The 20,600-nt window shown below is 29.7% G+C and overlaps 1 protein-coding gene across 2 annotated transcripts in view; it reads left to right on the top strand.

Annotated features, from left to right (window-relative positions):
- Positions 1 to 18,681, top strand: part of LOC143067864 (5'-3' exoribonuclease 2-like) — a 49,453-nt gene extending 30,772 nt beyond the window's left edge. For both annotated transcript variants that reach the window (XM_076241448.1, XM_076241449.1), the window contains exons 28-30: positions 9,086 to 9,185; positions 16,750 to 17,050; positions 17,676 to 18,681. In XM_076241448.1, coding sequence (XP_076097563.1) covers positions 9,086 to 9,185; positions 16,750 to 17,050; positions 17,676 to 17,711 — 437 coding nt within the window. In that variant the 3' untranslated portion in view covers positions 17,712 to 18,681. The remainder of the gene's footprint in view (positions 1 to 9,085; positions 9,186 to 16,749; positions 17,051 to 17,675) is intronic.
- The last annotated feature ends 1,919 nt before the right edge of the window (positions 18,682 to 20,600 follow it).

A 20,600-nucleotide genomic window follows, 5' to 3' on the forward strand; every position in this document is an offset into this window, starting at 1 on the left:
TCGTCGTCGTCGTCGTCCGAATACTTTTAGTTTTCGCACTCTAACTTTAGTAAAAGTGAATAGAAATCAATGAAATTTTAACACAAGGTTAATGACCACAAAAGGAAGGTTGGGATTGATTTTGGGAGTTTTGGTCCCAACATTTTAGTAATTAGGGGCCAAAAAGGGCCCAAATAAGCATTTTCTTGGTTTTCGCACTATAACTTTAGTTTAAGTGAATAGAAATCTATGAAATTTTGACACAAGGTTTATGACCACAAAAGGAAGGTTGGGATTGATTTTGGGAGTTTTGGTTCCAACAGTTTAGGAATTAAGGGCCAAAAAAGGGCCCAAATAAGCATTATTCTTGGTTTTCGCACAATAACTTTAGTATAAGTAAATAGAAATCAATGAAATTTTAAGACAAGGTTTATGACCACAAAAGGAAGGTTGGGATTGATTTTTGGAGTTGAGGTCACAACAGTTTATGAATTAGGGGCCAAAAAGGGGCCCAAATAAGCATTATTTTTGGTTTTTGCACCATAACTTTAGTATAAGTAAATAGAAATCTATGAAATTTAAACACAAGGTTTATGACCATAAAAGGAAGGTTGGGTTTGATTTTGGGAGTTTTGGTCCTAACAGTTTAGGAATAAGGGGCCCAAAGGGTCCAAAATTGAACTTTGTGTGATTTCATCAAAAATTGAATAATTGGGGTTCTTTGATATGCCGAATCTAACTATGTATGTAGATTCTTAATTTTTGGTCCCGTTTTCAAATTGGTCTACATTAAGGTCCAAAGGGTCCAAAATTAAACTTAGTTTGATTTTAACAAAAATTGAATCCTTGGGGTTCTTTGATATGCTGAATTTAAAAATGTACTTAGATTTTTAATTATTGGCCTAGTTTTCAAGTTGGTCCAAATGGGGGTCCAAAATTAAACTTTGTTTGATTTCATCAAAAATTGAATAAATGGGTTCTTTGATATGCCAAATCTAACTGTGTATGTAGATTCTTAATTTTTGGTCCAGTTTTCAAATTGGTCTACATTAAGGTCCAAAGGGTCCAAAATTAAACTAAGTTTGATTTTAACAAAAATTAAATTCTTGGGCTTATTTGATATGCTTTATCTAAATATGTACTTTGATTTTTGATTATGGGCCCAGTTTTCAAGTTGGTCCAAATCAGGATTCCATATCAAGTATTGTGCAATAGCAAGAAATTTTCAATTGCACAGTATTGCACAATAGCAAGAAATATCTAATTGCACAATATTGTGCAATAGCAATTAATTTTCAATTGGAGTTATCTTTCTTTGTATAGAATAGTAGTTGATAATATATGTTGGAAATTTGCCAGACATGACTATGATGTCATTTTCTATTTTCATTTGCCAATAACTTTATGTAAATAACTTCATTGGAAATTTGCCAATATAAAATGTTGCTGATGAAGCTTTTTTTCCTTATCTTATCTAAAATGTTTTTAGATAATGTATGTTGGACATTTGCCAGACATGACTGTGATGTCATTTTCTATTTTTATTTGCCAATAACTTTATGTAAATAACTTCATTGGAAATTTGCCAATATAAAATGTTGCTGATGAAGCTTTTTTTCCTTATCTTATCTAAAATGTTTTTAGATAATGTATGTTGGACATTTGCCAGACATGACTGTGATGTCATTTTCTATTTTTATTTGCCAATAACTTTATGTAAATAACTTCATTGGAAATTTGCCAATATAAAATGTTGCTGATGAAGTTTTTTTTTATTGTTTTATACAATAAACAATGTATATTCACTTTTACTACCAACCAATCTTTACCATTCAGTGATAACAAGCACTTTATTTTACATTTTAATATTTTATGATGTATTTAAAAGAGTAGTTATTGTTGCAAACTCCATTAGAAATTTGAATTGATATCGGTTTTGGAAAAAGGGAAACGGGGATGTGAAAAAAAAAGGGGGGGGGTTAAATTTTTCTCATTTCAGATTTCATAAATAAAAAGAAAATTTCTTCAAACATTTTTTTGAGAGGATTAATATTCAACAGCATAGTGAATTGCTCAAAGGCAAAAAAAAACCTTTTTAAGTTCATTAGACCACATTCATTCTGTGTCAGAAACCTATGCTGTGTCAACTTTTTAATTTTAGATTTAAAAAGTTTGAAGAAGAAATCTTTAATTGATTTGTAAAATCTTGACATTTGTTTTGTGTAAAAAAAACCCATGTAATGTCAAAAATTTGATCACAATCCAAATTCAGAGCTGTATCACGCTTGAATGTTTTGTCCATACTTGCCCCAACTGTTCAGGATTCGACCTCTGCGGTCGTATAAAGCTGCGCCCTGCAGAGCACCTGGTTGTAATAGTATTAACTACTCTTTGTAGGATCTGTAGGTGAGGTATTCAAGGCTACAATTTTCACTTATCCCAATTTGATATTTTTTTGGCAAATATCTACACCTTCACATACATTTTTGGATGGATCGTTACAATTAAAATTTCACATAAAATATTTAAATGTATTTCTGTAATCAATTCTGACATTAGTACATTTATATAAAACGGTTCAAAAAAATTACTCAAGGTTTTAAAGAAATATTTATGAATACATGTACATAGTAAAAGCAAATCCGCAAATTTTATTCTTCTACACTGATTTTCTTTTGATTTTTTTGTTTTATTGATACTGTATTACTTTTACTATTATCTAAACTGTTTATCACTTTCTCACTTGTTCATCAATTCCACACTTCTTAATAAAAGTTCAATTGTTGATTAATATCGCATCTTTTAGTATTTTAGATAGTGTACTGCATATTTTAACACAACCAGTTCTGATACAATGTTGAACAGAAATCATATAGGTTTATTTCCAAAGTTATCTATTTACACTGAAATAATCAACATGTACTTGCAAAATTTGATTGAGTTACGACTTTTGGAGTGAAATGAAAAAAATGTATTATCATTGATAATCTGCTTCATTTCTTGTTATTATTCTATGAAGATCTCACTTTTATCTGATACAAGTTTGCTAACAGTAGAGCTTTTTCAAAATATTATCTCCCTTGTCACAATTTTTCAGTTGTGGCACATCAATGCTATTAATTAATTGGAGTATTAATTAATTGGAGTGATCTCCCTTGTCACAATTGAGTAAGTTGTTCATCACTTCTATTTAATTGTTTGGAGTTTTCTCCCTTGTCACAGTTGTGGTTATAATTTCCATGTTTTTTAGGTTTTTTTTTATCTTTAATAATTAATATTTAGGTTATCTACAAATGAAATAAAAACTAATGTATGATGGATTTTTTTTTATTATTTTTTTTTACATGATAATCTCTTCTGAAAATGTTTTCACATGATTTTAGTCATTGAAGATGACTTTAAAAGCCAGAATCTTTTTTTCAAAGGAACTTGTTTTCCGGCTGATTTTGAATAATAAATGATAATACAGAAAAAATTTCAAGAGTTTCAGTCTCTGTTCAAATAAAAAATCCTCTGGTTCATCTTCTTCTTGCTTCTCTCCACTTGATGTTCCATCATCAGCATCTTTTGTTTCATCTACTATATGCCCAATAATACAAATACATATCTGTCATACACGAAACACTTCTAGATTGTGTCTTCAAAGGACAGCTCAAGTCTATGGGCAAGGCAATGAACTCCAATCATGGATGGATAATCATCTTTAAGTTTGGCAATCAACCCATTTTTTTCCCCTGTCATATTTGAAGCACCATCAGACCAAAAGCCCACACATTTGTACACACTGTCATATATGTACTACTTTTCACTTTCTAAAGCTGCTTTGGCTTCCAGGAACCAGGTTACTGCAGCAGCATTGTTGTATATTTCCCCAGTGTCTAATCCCTTGGCCTTCTCTAGCATATTCAACCAGTTAAAGTCTGATAGAAGTAGGTCGTATTTAATCACTACCTGTATGTTTAAGAATATATTTTATAATTGCTTTCTCTGGTTTTCATTTAAAGCCATGAGAGATTTATGTCCTGTACTTTTATCAGGATTTTGTTTATCATAAGTAATAGCAATAGCTTCTTTGTGTGCCTTAGACTTGCATATTTGGCAAAACATTTATTTTTCTCCTCATAGAAAAGCCATTTTATGAATAGCTTTCCATTTGTTTTGGAACATTCTTTTTGGCCTATCAATATGTTTATAACCTTTTGGTTTAACTTTTTTTTTTACTTCTTTGTCATTATCTGTTGTTTGCACACTTTTTAGTTTAACACTGGGTTTAGTCCCCTCTCTGAATGAAATGGGCCATCATGACTGTAACAACTGGCTATTTTTCAAAAGTATTGCAGTAATTTTGACCTATGCTACAAAAATCAAATTACTGTAGTTACTAGTTCAAAAACTATCTGAAAACTAAAAAAACGGACTGGTTCATTTTTCAAAAGTATTACTGTAATGTTAAGCTTTGCAGTTTGTTTACATTAGCAATCAGTTCAAAGGCTATCTGAATACAGAAAAGATGTTAAATAAAAGTGAACAGACACCAAATTTAAATGTAATTTATGAATCAGATTCAGTATGTTGGTTACACACAAAAATGTAATACAATACAAGGTATACTGAAACAACATTTAGAGCTACAGATAAACTATGAATTTGCTTGATTATGCAAAAAAAAACAGTAAAAAAGTCGATCCATTTGTTTATTTCAGTGTTCAAGAACCAAATTAATACAAAATAACCCAATTATATGTCAAAACCGTGCATTCTAATCCCTTTAGTTGCTGTAAAGTGCTTTATTTACCCTATTAATGGATAAATTGTTGTTGGTAATTTATCTAATTTTGTAATTTAGGAAACTGCTTTCGTTCTAAAAATAGAGCTTCAAATTAACTGATGAGGATAAGTCACATAGGTGTACGAATTCTATATCAAATGCTCCTTATTTAAAGATTATATCCCTGGTAAACACTAATTCCTAAAGTTTTGTATTTTTGAATTAATTTACTTGAAATTAACACTGTTTGGGGATAAATAAAAGAAAAATCTCTTTTGATTTTGAAATATTATTGGTTTGTTTTGGAAGAGTTCTGAGACATTTAACCTCTGATCTAAGTTGATTCTTTTATTGTATGTAAAATTAAAAATTAAGAGTATTAATTTAAAATAAAACAATGCATGTTCCAGTACATGGTCTATTCAGACTATTATATTATTTCTATTCTGTATCTGATCATTGGAAATTTGTATTTCTGATAGAATATGATAGCAATAACCTTGTTTTAGATATACAATGTATTGACTTTTAAATATGATAGGCAAAGTGAAAATAGAATTTGTTTGCTTAGTATGTTTAAAAATGTTGCACAGTAATATTCTAATATTCCCATCAGGGAAAAGTGTTTGAAGAGAAACATTTTATGTGCTTATTATTTTTGTAGAAGTATTGATGTCGATCAATTATGATTTAATTTCTTGGTAAAGGTCATTATCTCAAGATACAAGATAACATTTACTGTTGATGCATTGTTATTTTTGAAATACCAATTTTTGTGAATTTCATGATTATAGTACAAATTTTGTGAAGGCTTGTATGCAGACTTTGCAATTACCAAGATATACAATATCCACCCCCAAAAAAATATATCCTCTGTCTACAACAAATAACTGAATACAAATGAATGAGACCACTGGGTAGATTGTTGGTTGTACATGTATAATAAGGTTCCCCATATTTGTGGTTATCTCTCTTACACAATTTTATCCCTCTAGAAATAAAATCCCTTATTATAATTGTGTCATAGATTTCACTTTCATAAAGACAACTTGTTCTTGCATATCCTGTAAAAAGATTTATCAATCGATGTAAAGCATTGATATTTTTGAGAAATAATTTTTGGTATGTGCAATTTTACACATTATAAATTGAAAGAATATCTAATTGACATAATGAAGGTTGAATTTTATCATTATCAAGAGAATTTGACTGTTTTTCATGGACTTTTTCATTAACCTGAATAGATGTTCAGAGCTGTCTTTATGAATACAGTCTCACTTGTCTTGTACCCTTAAAATATGGATGGTGCACCCTTCATGACTCACATATAACTTTGACTTGTGACCTCTAACCATAAATGTTTAAAAAAAAAAAAAAAAAAAAAAAAAATTGAAGTCATTTCTTTTCACACATTGCAATCAAAAGAGGTGGTGGGGCAAGGTTTAGTTCACTGAAACAATTTTATAGGGCATGTGATAAAAGACTGTACTTATACAGTGAAATAAGATGTCTAATGAAGATTGATAAATTTTATTTCGTTAATCACATTTTAAAAGTGACTATATAATTAAGTGAATTAGTTAATGTGATACTTTTCTATGGTGATAGTGTTGGAGTGGAACATTTTAATTGTCATATTGTCAGTCCCAGTTGGTCATTACGTTCACAACTACAACAAACGTTTTTGACGTAAGTCAATCAACATCTAATCTCATAGAGTATGCCATGTGCATCAAAATAAAAGGTACATTCACAACGCATTATTATAAATGCCAATTTTTATAAACATTATCTAGTTATAAGATTGGCAATGAATCTAGATGATTAATTAAATATGTAAATTTATTCATGACAATGTAATTCTTTTCTCAATCATGTCTAATTAATTGTTATTGGCCAGTCTTTGCGACCTCATAGGCATACTAAGTCAATTGTTGACTTCGAAAAAGATTTACTTCTCACAAATAAATTGGATTTCTTGCCTCATAACTCTCGTCAAAACTTGTCAATTTTTTCAAAGAAGTAATCTTTGGTTTCTAATGACTCTATCTCTTTCTAATATTCCAACTGTGTAAATAGGAAGAAATTTGGTTGGCGAAGAACTTGATGTGTATTGGCCAGCACTTGAGAATAATTACGCAGGAATCTTACCGTTATATTTAATCACGATGAAGCTTTATCGCAAGTTCTACTCTTTATGTCATTTTTATAACAAGGTTTCTTTCAGTGATTGAAAATTTTATGCAGTTTTTAAGGTTATTGCTTTTTTATAGCAAATATTGATGCCACAGATGAACATTTAAAAAATAGAAGACCAAATAACTTGAAAAGTACTTCAATATCTAATCTATTGTGGGATTTATGTTTGATGTCTTCCACTAATATATTATTTATTGAGAGAATCGGAATTACATTTACCCACAGTATTTAGCTTAAAACAATACAATTTTATTGACAAATAGTTAAACATTTTATTCTTTTCTTTTCAATTTTTTCAAAAACTTCATTGATCAGGATATTATTTAAACTTAGGTTCTTTATAAAGAAAACTTGAACTACAATATAATATATCAAATTATCTCTACATATTTTGTTGCTTTTGGATATCTTAGATTGTTTTTAATTATTGGTCCTTGTGTCATGTTTTCCAGTCTCCATATCTTCATCCTGTATCAAATTGATGTATAGTTTTAAGGTTGCTTTATCAAGTAATTGTTTTCACATAAAATTGAAAAATAATGCAAATATTTGTTTATACATATATTGATGTGATCTTTTAAGAATATATACAAAATCAGGGTTTGGTCCAAGATTCCATGCTTCACAAATCAGTTTAAAGTTTTTGTTTGAGGTAGTTCACCATGAAAGATGTATGACAAATTATGGTTTTTTTACCAAGAATTTGCTCTGCACTGAACATGTAAATGTTAATTGTGCAAGCACGGTATGAGGTTATATAAGGTCTTTTCCTATCAATCACAATTTTAAAATTATGATATACAAAATTACAAATCTTTGGTTAGTAGTAAAAACTTCATTAATCATATAGGTGTCTCGAGAAATGTTCAAATTATGAATAAAGTACTCGCAATTTGAATGTTTGAGAATGTAAGAGAAATTATTTTTAGTAAATAAATCTGAACCTGTTTGTTATAACAGTCTGCGCTCACATGTGAACACATAGTTAATATAGATTTTGATTTTTTAATATCTTTAATTGCAGTCTTTGATTTTATATGATCACAGAAAATAAGGTTACAAAATGTCAAAATTTTACACAATTTCATTATTTATCAAATTTTAGTGAGAACTTCAATCAGATTAAAGATAGAATTAATTCTTTCTTTGATAATTATGAGTATAATCGATACATTATTAATATTTACAGTCTCTTTATTATCAATGTTTCTTTTGAATATATCAATTCTTTGAGTATTTAAATACCATGCACAGTTTAACACGATTAATTCTTTAAGTTTACATATAATTTTAGCTTAAGAAATGAATTATTTAGTAGAAAAACCTTCCATTTTCCCAGCAGATAATTATATGTTTATCATGTCAGTAATTATAGCATCAATTAAGCTTGTGGCCTTGCCATATTTTCCACCCCAGAAGTCTGCAGCTGCTACTAGGGTAAAATAACACCCATCTTTTCCCAAACATCTTTTTCTGATCACATTTAATGATTTTACTTCAGGACTTTTCAACAAAATAGACAAATCATTGTGCATGAGTTATCATTTGACAAATTGTACCATGATGGTGCGTTTGACTCGCTTGATTCTTTAATGAGGCATTGATATGTGTTAAAGATGTGATGCCCCAGGCTTACGACAGACAGAGCTTGTTAATTCAATAACTTACACCTGATTTGCTGTGTGGCCTTAGTATTATTTTTTCGCACAACCATTGAAACCCATTGAGTAAAATTTCTTATTTAATCAAAAGTTTTTGTCTTTGATTAACAGCGTTTAAGACCTCCTTATTACTTTCCATATATCATCAACAAAGTTCTTAGAATATGATCTAGTAGATAGAAAAGGCTATTGAACACTATATTTGTAAAGAAATAAATAAATTGTTTTCTCTTTTACACAGTATGTAATTATACTCAGGGACTTAGAATGGTGTTCTACTTGTAAGTTCTAAAAAAATGAAAAAAATAATAATAGGTCCTGTGCATTTATTATCTGCACAAGTCATTTTTTTTTTATTACAGCAAAAAGTATGATCATTAAACATTTTTACTTAGAGTTTGTTTTTTGCCATTGAATTAATACCTTTAATGATTTGTTTTTTTAACTTATAATTTTTTGTAAATTTTTGTTTTTATAGGAGGTGGCTATGGTGGTGGTTACGGTGGTGCTCAAGGTTACGGAGGTGGTGGTGGTGGTGGTGGCTACAACAGTGGCAATAACAGAGGAGGAGGTCAAAGGTTAGTAATTTACTCTAACTTATCCAGTGTTCATCAGTTATTGCACTTAACATAAGAATTTTACTTACAGGTAACAGAGGTCTTTGAAATAGAGGTGTAACACTACCAAAACTTATAACGCACACATCAATAGGCAGAAAATTGTAAACAGTATTCCAATCTAAAGAATCTGTCAAATATACTGAAAATTGAATAGAATAGCAATAAAAATGTTAACAAAGTTTTTAAGCACAAAAAATTGCATAACTTACATTTCTTTAGAATAATGACAAATTTTGCCTAATTTCCACTAAATTTATTAATGTAGGAAAACATAAGGTAAATATTAATGACAGATGTCTTGTGAATATAGACAAAGCAGCCTTGATAAATTATTAAAATGGCTCTACCATGTGCTCTATATTTGCCTCCACCCCTCTAAAAAAATCTATATCCAAAACTTGTTTTTCCATTTACTACCAATTTATGACTAACGTAGTATAATTGATAATTGTATAAGACGTAATAACAGATTACTTGTAACATTCATTACTTTTAAAGCAAACTCCAGCCTATCAATCTTTTGACTAAATTACAGTCGTGGACTTTTTTTCTATGACTTAAATTTCTCAAATCCAAAACTTGAGATCAGTTATAAGTATAAAGATTATCTGTATAAGACTATTGCTTATTTTCCTACTGATTTGACCGTTTACTCCTATTTATTTTTAAGCAATAATAAATTCCATGGAAATCAGTTTTGTTTCCTTTATTGTCAGCCCATGGAAGTATTATATTGACAGGAACTCCAACGAAAAATTAGCACATTCCCATCCCACTGATTTCTTTAAGAAAATAAAAGGTTCCGACTCAGTTTGTCAAGTACGTGATAACTCCTTTGTGGGGTATCTGCGATGCCGCCTTCGCCTGTTCTTTTAACTGAAGCTGGTCTTATCACGTGATTTGATATCGATTGTCTTATCTACCTACCAATTTAAATTAACACGGAAACTCCCGTGGTTATTTGTGAATCGCCACATGAATAACAACACCTGTTTCCGTTCAATAAATGAAGAACAACGCTGAAAAGATCGAAAAAAATCGGTCCATATTTAACAGAATGACATAAGAAAATTAACTACATTCGGAAAGAGGGCAAGCTTATTTTTAGTTTTGTTAAGTATGTTTTAATCATTGGAACTTGGAAATCGGGAAATATCCGATTATGAAAATTACATGATTCTGAAGTAGAAATTTGCAGAAAATAATGTGATGCGCTTGTAGTGTGCCAGATGGTGCCAGATAACTCAAATTTTAAGTTAAAGATTGTAAACTTTTATCGAGTGTTACACAAATATTTATGGTTTTCTCTATCGTAAAATGTTGTTAACTTATTTATCAAATATATTTTAAAGACTAAAAGAGGTTAATAATTACACGCATGTGATGACCTCTACATAGCAATATCAGGTTACGAGACATGCAGATGAATTGTTACACCTTTTATGATAATTCCAAAGTTGTAAACAACCTTAAACATTCAACCTAGTCCGAGATTACTCAATCTGACATCTGACAGATTTATTTTTTACGGATGGCTTTTAATATTTCTGGATGCATTTAAAGAACGATCACCATGATGGGCCCTAAGAAGTTTTTTTTTTTTTTATCATGGAAACCAAATTAGAATTTATTTTATGTGTTTAAAAGCTTAACAGTTCTGAAACATCTTACACCGTATGCTAAGCAATTTATGTTTCTGTTTCTTGTTTAATTGCATGAAATATTTGCCATCGGACTTTCAGTAAACAATAAATCAAAATATATGATATTTTTTTCAGATCAAAGCTCTTTAACCCCGTCCCCCCGGCCAACTTTTGGATTAAATTTTTTTTGGAAATTCTTTCATTAAACACTTCATTAAAATATTTGTCAAAGTTAGCAGTAAAACGTGATAATAATTACTGATAAAAACTTTTCCGTTTACTTTACATGAGAATTTTATGATTTTCAAGCCTAACACACATATAATTATGTATATAACAGTTATGCGTGTTTAGCCAACGGCTCTCTCATGAATAAAAATCTTACTATTTTAAAATTGATTGCAACTTAAACTGAAATGTTTATGGCTTGTGAGTATTTTACTCTTTATTTATTTATTTTTTTTTTTTTATTATTTGATGAAAACAGTCGCGGGGATTTCGTTTCTTTTCTTTTTATTTGTTTTTAAGCAGCAAAACCCGTAAAAACTGACATATTTGTCATTCACATGGTCGGTAAATGTCATTCCCTTGACAATTAAGTACACATCCGGTTATTTCGGTATGTTCCGTAATTACGATCATTCACGAGGTTCCAAAAATTTGATCGGAACCCATGCATCCATAAGACATGTCGAGTTAATTAACAGATACTTAACGATTTTGCGGCATCGCACTATAAACGTTTGAAGTCCGCTTGTTGGTGTTCCTGTCAATATAATACTTCCATGGTCAGCCTAACTTGACGATATATTTAAACTGATAAATGTATATAGCATGTAATTCTAGAAAGTTGTCAAGTAAATAAATAGTGCCAATAAATTAGTTGGATAATATTATATTGTTCTGGTTTTCAGTAAAATTATATTGTTCTGATATTTGGTTTACAATTGTTCAATTTGTAATAAAATATCAAGCAGAAGTTTGTTTTTGTTTCTTGAAATAATCTTTAAACTAATTATTAACAACAGAAATTTTCTGCAAATGAATATTTTTTTTTATTTTTAACTTATTCATTGGAATATGGAACAAATTATTTTGAATATAATTCATAATGTAATAACAGATTAAATTTTGTTCCTGTTGTTTTTTTGTGAATTACAATTTTATTATAATTATGGTTGACCTTTTAATCATAATTGTAGGATATAAAGATACAGACTTAGACTTTTGGTCGTTTGACAGTTATTGTTTAATTTGGTTAATAAGCTGCAGGTTTTTTTCTTCACTTTGTCCCTGCATGTTTTAATCGGGTGCACTTAATGTATTTCAGTGTATCAGGGCAAGCATGAACAAAATAAATGTCTGGATTTTTTTTATTGAGACCGTCAGACTGTCAAGTGCTTGCAGTATGCTTATTTTGACTCAATCCAATCTTAAAATGAAAACATTTTTGGTGTAATATGTGTAACCAATTAGCCAAACTCTGTTAGAATGGGAGGAATGAATTTTATAACCCTGAACATATTGGAACAGGGAACTCATAGCATTAGGTTGTAGAGTTAAAATAGGTTGAAGTAAAGATGTTCACGGTAAAGAGATTATTCTGAAAATTTAGATTTAAGGTAGTTTTATACAGAAAAAAATATATTTATTATCACAATGTAACATTACCAAATAATTGTAAATGAATTAGATTAACATATAAGGACGAACAAGTTAAATTCCCAGTTGGCCAAATCATAATTGCTAGATATTGAATTTTAATCTGAAATTGTGTCTATTGGTTTGAACAGTATTGTAAAAGATATACTTCTTATTTCACATATAAAAAATATACAGAAAAAAACTATAGAAGTTTTTCACTTAGAGACCTCTAGCTCTCTATATTTTATTAAAAAAAATTTCTTTTATCTTGCCCATTCTTTGATTGTATATTCCATAGTGTAGTAAGTAGGTAAATATTCGAATAATTAAATTTTCAAAGACAATTAATTTTCTTGTTTCATTGAGTAGTATATAAGTAGAAGTTTAAAGAAGTATGACCTTCAGAAAATTATTTGACAATAGGTATCAAATCTTTGATGATATAATTTTTAATCATTTTTAAGTGAGATATTTTGACAATTATTTGCTTTTTAAACTTAAAATTTTCATGAAAGAAATTAAGTAACAATATCAATGCAGTAGTTTCCAAAATTTTGAATTTCGTTATTCAAATATGGTTGTTTTTTCATTTGAAACTTGCATAACTTTATGTTGCATATGGGAGTGTTTCATGTCCAAAATAATTATTTAAGTTATTTTATTTATACAATTTCAATTAAGATGTACTATTGACATCTTCCTTTTATTCGTTGTCTGTTTTGAAACAACTTATAATTTAGTTTTTTCCATTAAATAGTAATGAAATTATATAATTGTTGAGATTTAATATCTTTTACCTCTTAAAATAGTTCTATAGAAAAACTATTACTAATTTAATGATTGAACATCCCTGATAAAAAGCTGACAGATGTGCATGGTAAAAGTCTGATGTCAGTGGGGATGTTGAATCAAATCAGGGCCCTTCAAGTGCCTTGAAGTATCTTTCCCAGTATCACAGGACAGAACATTTAGACACAGATTCATCATAGCCAACCAAATGAAAACATAGAAGACGATATTGGTCTAGTAAACGATCTCATTAGATGTAAGCCAAAGGAAATTAGAACACAGGACTCACAATGGACTCACAAAAACTTGTAGCAATTAATTTTGGAGTGGGGTTGTTGAGATTGATAGGATTGTTAAAGATAGAAGTCTGCACACCTGTGCCGCTATCAAAGAATTGCTCCCCGCTACTTTCAAATGTAACAAACAAAAAAATGAGGGTTTGAATAGAACTTGAACTTTGAATAGATATCATTGATGATTATTAATTGAGGTGTCATTTTTTCCTTTATTGGAAACAATACAAAAGTACTTGACGCATGCTGTATATACATTTGAACGTAAATTTCAATCTGTTTGATATCTTACTTCTGCACTAGTGTTTTTACTCAGTAAATATCTCCTTACAATTATTGATCTGATTTAATAATATTGTACTCTGGTAAGATTTTTAAATTGACTACAGTGTTTTGTTAGGTATACTTGAGTTCTTAATTCTCTGACTGCAAGGTTTAATATTTTGATTATTTGCAGGATTTTTTCATTAAGATAGAAAAATATGTCAATCATGATGTCAAAGGTTACGTAAACTTATGACTTACTCTTATCCCCTGTCATTGTTCTAATAGTACGGGAATTTATCTAAATACTTGACTTTCTGTACTCACCAATTTATCATTTTATTTTTACTTTTTGTCATTTCAACTGACACTATCTGTGTGGTAGTAAAATGGCTAGAAAAAGTCATAGGTCAATTTAGTTTCTTGCTGCCATTGAAGGTTAGGTTTAGCATGGTATTATTATTATTATCTTTGTCCTTAATAATTATTAGAATTTTTTAGATATTTGATTAAGATGAAGGTGAAAAATGAAATTTTAAAATAGATTTTGAGAAAAGAGAATGTTTTATTCAATACATGATTTCTTCATCATGATTGAAAAATTTTATAGGACTTTTGAACTTAAAATTATCCAAAGGTAATGAAAAGATATATTATTGGCCTAAGACAGAAGGGGCTTTTTTTTTTTATCTCTGTATCTAACCAACCATACCTCTAATGGACATTCTCTCTTGGGTAACAGTTTCTGTTTAAAGTAGTTCACCAGAAAATTTGAGTCACATCAGTTTGAAACTTAAAAATGTTCTTAATGCTGTGAACTTTAAAAAAAATGTCAATACATTGTATGAGGGTTTTCAATTAGATGTCAAAGTTTACTGAACATGGAATTGTGATTGTGTAATCAGGGCATGGTAGCCCTGCTATGCGTTCAACGCATGTTCTTGTATCTCTTTCAACTACTTTTCTATTCCTTTGACTAAAAATGTTGGAAGTATTAATTTTTAATTTTGTCTCCCTTTATATGGTAAAAAAACATATTTTGTTATGCCCCACCTACGATAGTAGAGGGGCATTATGTTTTCTGGGCTGTGCGTCCGTTCGTCCATTCGTCCGTCCGTCTGTCTGTTCGTTCGTCTGTCCATCCGTTTGTTCGTTCGTCCGCCTGTCCCGCTTCAGGTTAAAGTTTTTGGTCAAGGTAGTTTTTGATGAAGCTGAAGTCCAATCATCTTGAAACTTAGTACATATGTTCCTTATGATATGATCTTTCTAATTTTAAAGACAAATTAAACTTTTGACCCCTATTTCACGGTCCACTGAACATAGAAAATGAAAGTGCGAGTTTCAGGTTAAAGTTTTTGGTCAAGGTAGTTTTTGATGAAGTTGAAGTCCAATCAACTTGAAACTTAGTACAAATGTTCCCTATGATATGATCTTTTTAATTTTAATGCCTAATTATATTTTTAACCCATTTTCACGGTCCATTGAACATGGAAAATGATAGTGCGAGTGGGGCATCCGTGTACTTTGGACACATTCTTGTTCCAATTATTTTAGGAACTGTCAATTCATTTATTTTTGTGGGTATCAATTTTTCTTGATTGAAGAAAACTTGCATCGTAGTGGATACTTTATTTCATGGTTTTTAAAAATTCTGCATACAATCTTTAAAGTCATAAGAAACCTCAAATTAAAAAAAAAATGCATATGTTTTTTTGTAACTCAATGGATAGTTTTCATTATACAGCTTATGTACATATACTTTTTTCTTAAGAAAATTCTTTAATTTATTCATATTTAAGTTTACTTTATTTTCATTGCAATTCCCTGACATATTTTCTGTATGCAAAGTGACCTCAGTGTGACCCATCTGGTAAAAATCCGGTGATCTCAATAAGCATGAATGTCCTTAAAATAAACTATTTTCTGATTGTACATGTTAAACACGTGCTCAATATCCATGCTTTTTGTTGATTGTTGACAAACAGGTGACAATCGTTAAACTTCGGCTTCAAAACACGAACTTTAATTACCTGCCATATTTTCACAACAACACTGACCGATTGGAAAAAAATTGACGATTATACGAAATTTATGCGAAAAAAATGATAAAATCATCTACAGAAGACTTAGTTCATGATGTTTGTATGCATTGGTTCAAGAATTGGAATAACATTATTTTTCACCTGTCACTCGTTTATTATGACTTTTAAAAAAAATTGTAATTCACTGAATATTTAAATTCATGGTTTACTTGTACCCATGAAATCCACGAAAATTGGTAACCAACAAATAATGATGAATCCACAGTAATTTGAAATAAAACTCCAGATTTTTTTTCAATTTTTTCAAAAATGTCTTGAATAAATGTAAAAAAAAAAAAATAGACAAATAAGATGTCATCTTTTGAAATAACTGGAATATACTTTAAAAATTTAAATAATTGATCAGTGAAGGAATGGGTGAATTGATACACATGGGATTTGTGGTTCTCAAGTTATAACTCTAAATAATGTGGAAAATGAAGAAAAAATGGAAGATTGTTTTATTTTACTCAAGTATTCTTGAGCAAAAAAATTGTTTATTGCAATGCTACATATAACAGGATGGATTTTCCTGACATGTATTCTCGATACTAGATCTACGATTGTCTCATTTATAGATTTATTCATATTATTACTAGGCTGGAACCAATATAGAGGTAGACAGCTTTTTTGGACACCGGTGTTTTCACTTAATGACGTTGTATCATTGGATTGCTGTGTTATTAAAGAATTTCCCATATATTTGTGTAATGTGTCAAAAACCATGATTGAAAACATGAAAGCTGGTTGGATCTAGAAATGTCTTACTTTTACCTAAGGAATATTAAATGCGTATGGAACTTTTCAGATATGGTAACCAAGGTAACCAAGGTTGGCAAGGCAACATGAAAAATCAAGGAAATGCTTACAACAGAAATCAGCAGCAAGGAGGATACGGAGGCTATCAAGGAGGAGGAGGAGGATATAATCAAGGGGGAGGTAACCGTGGTGGAAATCAAGGAGGAGGTAACTGGGGTGGCAATCAAGGAGGAGGCAACTGGGGTGGCAATCAACAGGGTGGCAGTAACTGGGGAGGCAACCAAAGAGGCGGTAACAGAAACCAACAGCAGTATAGAGGAGGTGGAGGAGGAGGAGGGAATTATAATAGTGTAAGTATATAATGTGATGCATATAAGAAACTGTGTATTTTCCTATGAACTTTTAAATGAGTTAAGTGAAATTAATGTTACTTATAGGCATAGATATATGAGTAAGCTTGCTTCTTGTTTGATCAATACTGTGGATTCATTGATTTTCGATGGATGTGAATTTTCATGGATTTCGTGGGTACAGGCAAACCACAAATCTAAATGTTCACCAAAAACAAATTTTCTAAAGGAAAGCATGTAGACTTTGGCAAAAACAACGAAATTAAATATCCACGAAAATACAAGTTTTTCTCAAACTTTGAAAATTGGTACCCACAAAAGTTAATGAATCAACAGTATTCAGAAAAATCTTAAATAATTCTTTTGCAACTAGTTTAACATTATGGTTAAACTTTACAAACAATAACATTTCCCTTATTTTGAAGGAATTTGAATTATTAGAAAGATATTACAAATATACACTAAATATGTAAAATTAAATATGATAACAGTTAGAATTATAAAAATAAGCTTTAAGAAATAGTTTGAAGTTTAGAAGTTCAGCAAGGGCAATGCATTGCACATTTTCATATATTTTCTCATTAAATATATCCCATTCTTATAAGTGCTTTATTTATACTTGTAGAATAACAGAGGACAAGATAGATACAGACCATACTGATGTGAAGAATATTGCTCATAAAAAGTACATACATGAGAATACAAGGGAATTTATAAATTTCCTTTATGTCATGATATGAAAAAGTAGTTTTGAATGTGAATATTTTTCCTTGACATTTAGAGCATGATAACAGACATAATACATCTGAAACCAACAACAAGATATATAGTGGTTTAATTTGATTTGTCAAACCAACAACAATATATATAGTGGTTTAATTTGATTTGTCAAACCAAAAACAAGATATATAGTGGTTTAATTTGATTTGTCAAACCAACAATAAGATATATAGTGGTTTAATTTGATTTGTCAAACCAACAACAATATATATAGTGGTTTAATTTGATTTGTCAAATCTCGTTTTGAGTTTGGTTATAATACAAAACGAATGTATTGCAATGTATGTGAATTTCATATTAGTGACTGATGTTACAGTACCACACAGAATAGTAATATTTCTGGATTGCATTCAAAAAGCATCACTTAATGTGATGTCAATATTTTCATGATTGTTCATAAGTCATTTATTGATTTAAAAAACTGATTGAAAGTAAACACTTTAGATTTTTAATTTTTGCAATTATTAATGTTTGATTTATCAACTTTAGTTTAAGAGAACATTTCTGTTAAAACTTTATAATAATGCAAAGAAGAATTCATTCAATTAAAATATACTTTTAAAATGGTCAGAAATTAATTTTGAAATTGATAGAAATAAAACATAAAGGTTTTTGGAGTACACATATTTTTTAAAATCTTGATATTTTAATCATAAGTTCAGAACACATACCACTCATCATGCTTATAAAGCAATGTCTCAAAGTAATTATTTCTTTGATCTTTAGAAACAGTGATTACTAAAATTTGAATTGTATATATTTTATATCATGGTCCTTGATGATATTTTAATTAATTTATATGATCAAAACCTTGTAAATATCATGATGAACAATTAAAATTATTATCATTATTCATAGTCTGGTGTTTTTTCTTTCGTATGAAACAAAATTTTGACTTGTTTCAGATTGTTTTAAATATTGAGTGGCTAACAACGTGTTGGGGCATATGGCCAAAAAAATATAGGCGATATCATTTTATGCCAAATATTATCTCATTTGCGCCACAACTTATTTGCGCACAATTTATTTGCGCCAATTTAAAAAATTATCTAATTGCACCAATTTTATGAACTTATTAACATTTAAAATGTACTTACATATATCAACTTAATGATTCACTTCCCACCTCTTGTATACAGGCTTAGTTTACCGACTTGGGTACAAAAAAATATGCTGAATTGAAATGCACACTCATATACAGTTAACACTGTTACATGTCTGTTCAACATTAAATTAAAGGCTGTTATTTATAACTTAAAATAGAAATATATTCCTTTCTGCCCACTTTTCTTCTCTCTATCTTTTTTTATCATTCTCTATTGGATTACTTCTTTTTTCTTTATAATAAGTTGCCTTACAAAATTTGTAATCCTCTACAACGATGATAGGTTCCCTTTATCAGATTCTATTTTCTTAAACGATATACATGTATTAGACATCTTTCCATGTGAAAAACTATTTTATTACTGAACAATTTATGTACATGTATTGGTGAGTTTTCTTAATTTTGATGTTTAGTTTAAATTTAAAGTGGATAGGTTAACGGTTACATGTTTGATATAGTCAAAAAAATATTCAGGTTAATGTGGTGCAATTTGATTCTATTCATTGGTGTAATTAATACCATCTAAAAAATAGAGAGTGGTGCTATTGATACCTTTTCAAAACTGTAATTTGGGCAAATTGAAGGACATTTTACTGTGAAAGTACCTTTATTCGTGGGGTTCCAATTTTCATGGTTTTCATGGATGATTTCGTGGATGAAATAAACAACGAAATAAAACTAAAACAACCATTGTTCAAATCAAGACATGAAAAGATTCCCATGTAGGTTTGACTACTGATATGATCTAGAAAATATATTGGGTTAATTAGTGTTGTCACTACAATTTACACCGGTCAATGTTTACTTTGCAATTTCCTTCAATCCAGACTATTTGTAACCTTCGTTTCTAAAGGCGTCTGTAAAAGATTGATAATGCCCTTTGACAAAACATTGTTGTAAAAAGATGTATATGGGTGTGATATACATTCCAGCCAAACAGAATGTTGTCTGTAGGCTGCAATATGTAAATAAAGACAATGCAATAACCCATAGGTTCTCATTTTACAGCTAAAACTGCCACTTTTACTATGAAGTTTCATCAAAAGGGATGTTCTAGAAATTCAAAGTTCATATCCATATTTTTTCCAAAGGTCAAAACAGGACTGTGTGGTCTATTTTCAATATTTATACTCCTTATACTTCCAAGAGTTTAAATTATTTTAAGATTCTGTACTGCACCTGCTTTTGTTTAAGGTCTTCTTGAGAATTTGGCAACTGTCCATGTGTATTTTTACTGGTAACTTTCCTAAGTTGCATAAAAAAGATGATGTGGTATGATTGCCTATGAGACTATTGTGAGTGATATAAAACACATGTAGTAGAAGGTAAACAAAAAAAAACTATTATGAATTTGTATATCTCCCCAAAAGAGTTGAGGTTTGTGAAATAGCTACATTTACAAAATGCAACCTGTAGCAAAAATAGCCAAATTAGATCTAAGTCAAAAAAATTTCATCATAAGAGTGCACATCTATGACATCAGACAGGGTTTACCTGACCTTGGCCTCATTTCTAAGAAAAGTGATAAGAAGAAATTTTTGTGGTCAAGTCTGTATTTGAGATACTATGAGAAAAAGGTTAAATAAATTTGGTATATGGAATGACTGAAAGGTGTACTAGTTCATCTGGCAGATTCTGTGTGACCTTGTATCCATTCTCACAGTT

The sequence above is a fragment of the Mytilus galloprovincialis genome, chromosome 3 (genome assembly GCF_965363235.1).
Source record: "Mytilus galloprovincialis chromosome 3, xbMytGall1.hap1.1, whole genome shotgun sequence".
NCBI classification, from domain to species: domain Eukaryota; kingdom Metazoa; phylum Mollusca; class Bivalvia; order Mytilida; family Mytilidae; genus Mytilus; species Mytilus galloprovincialis.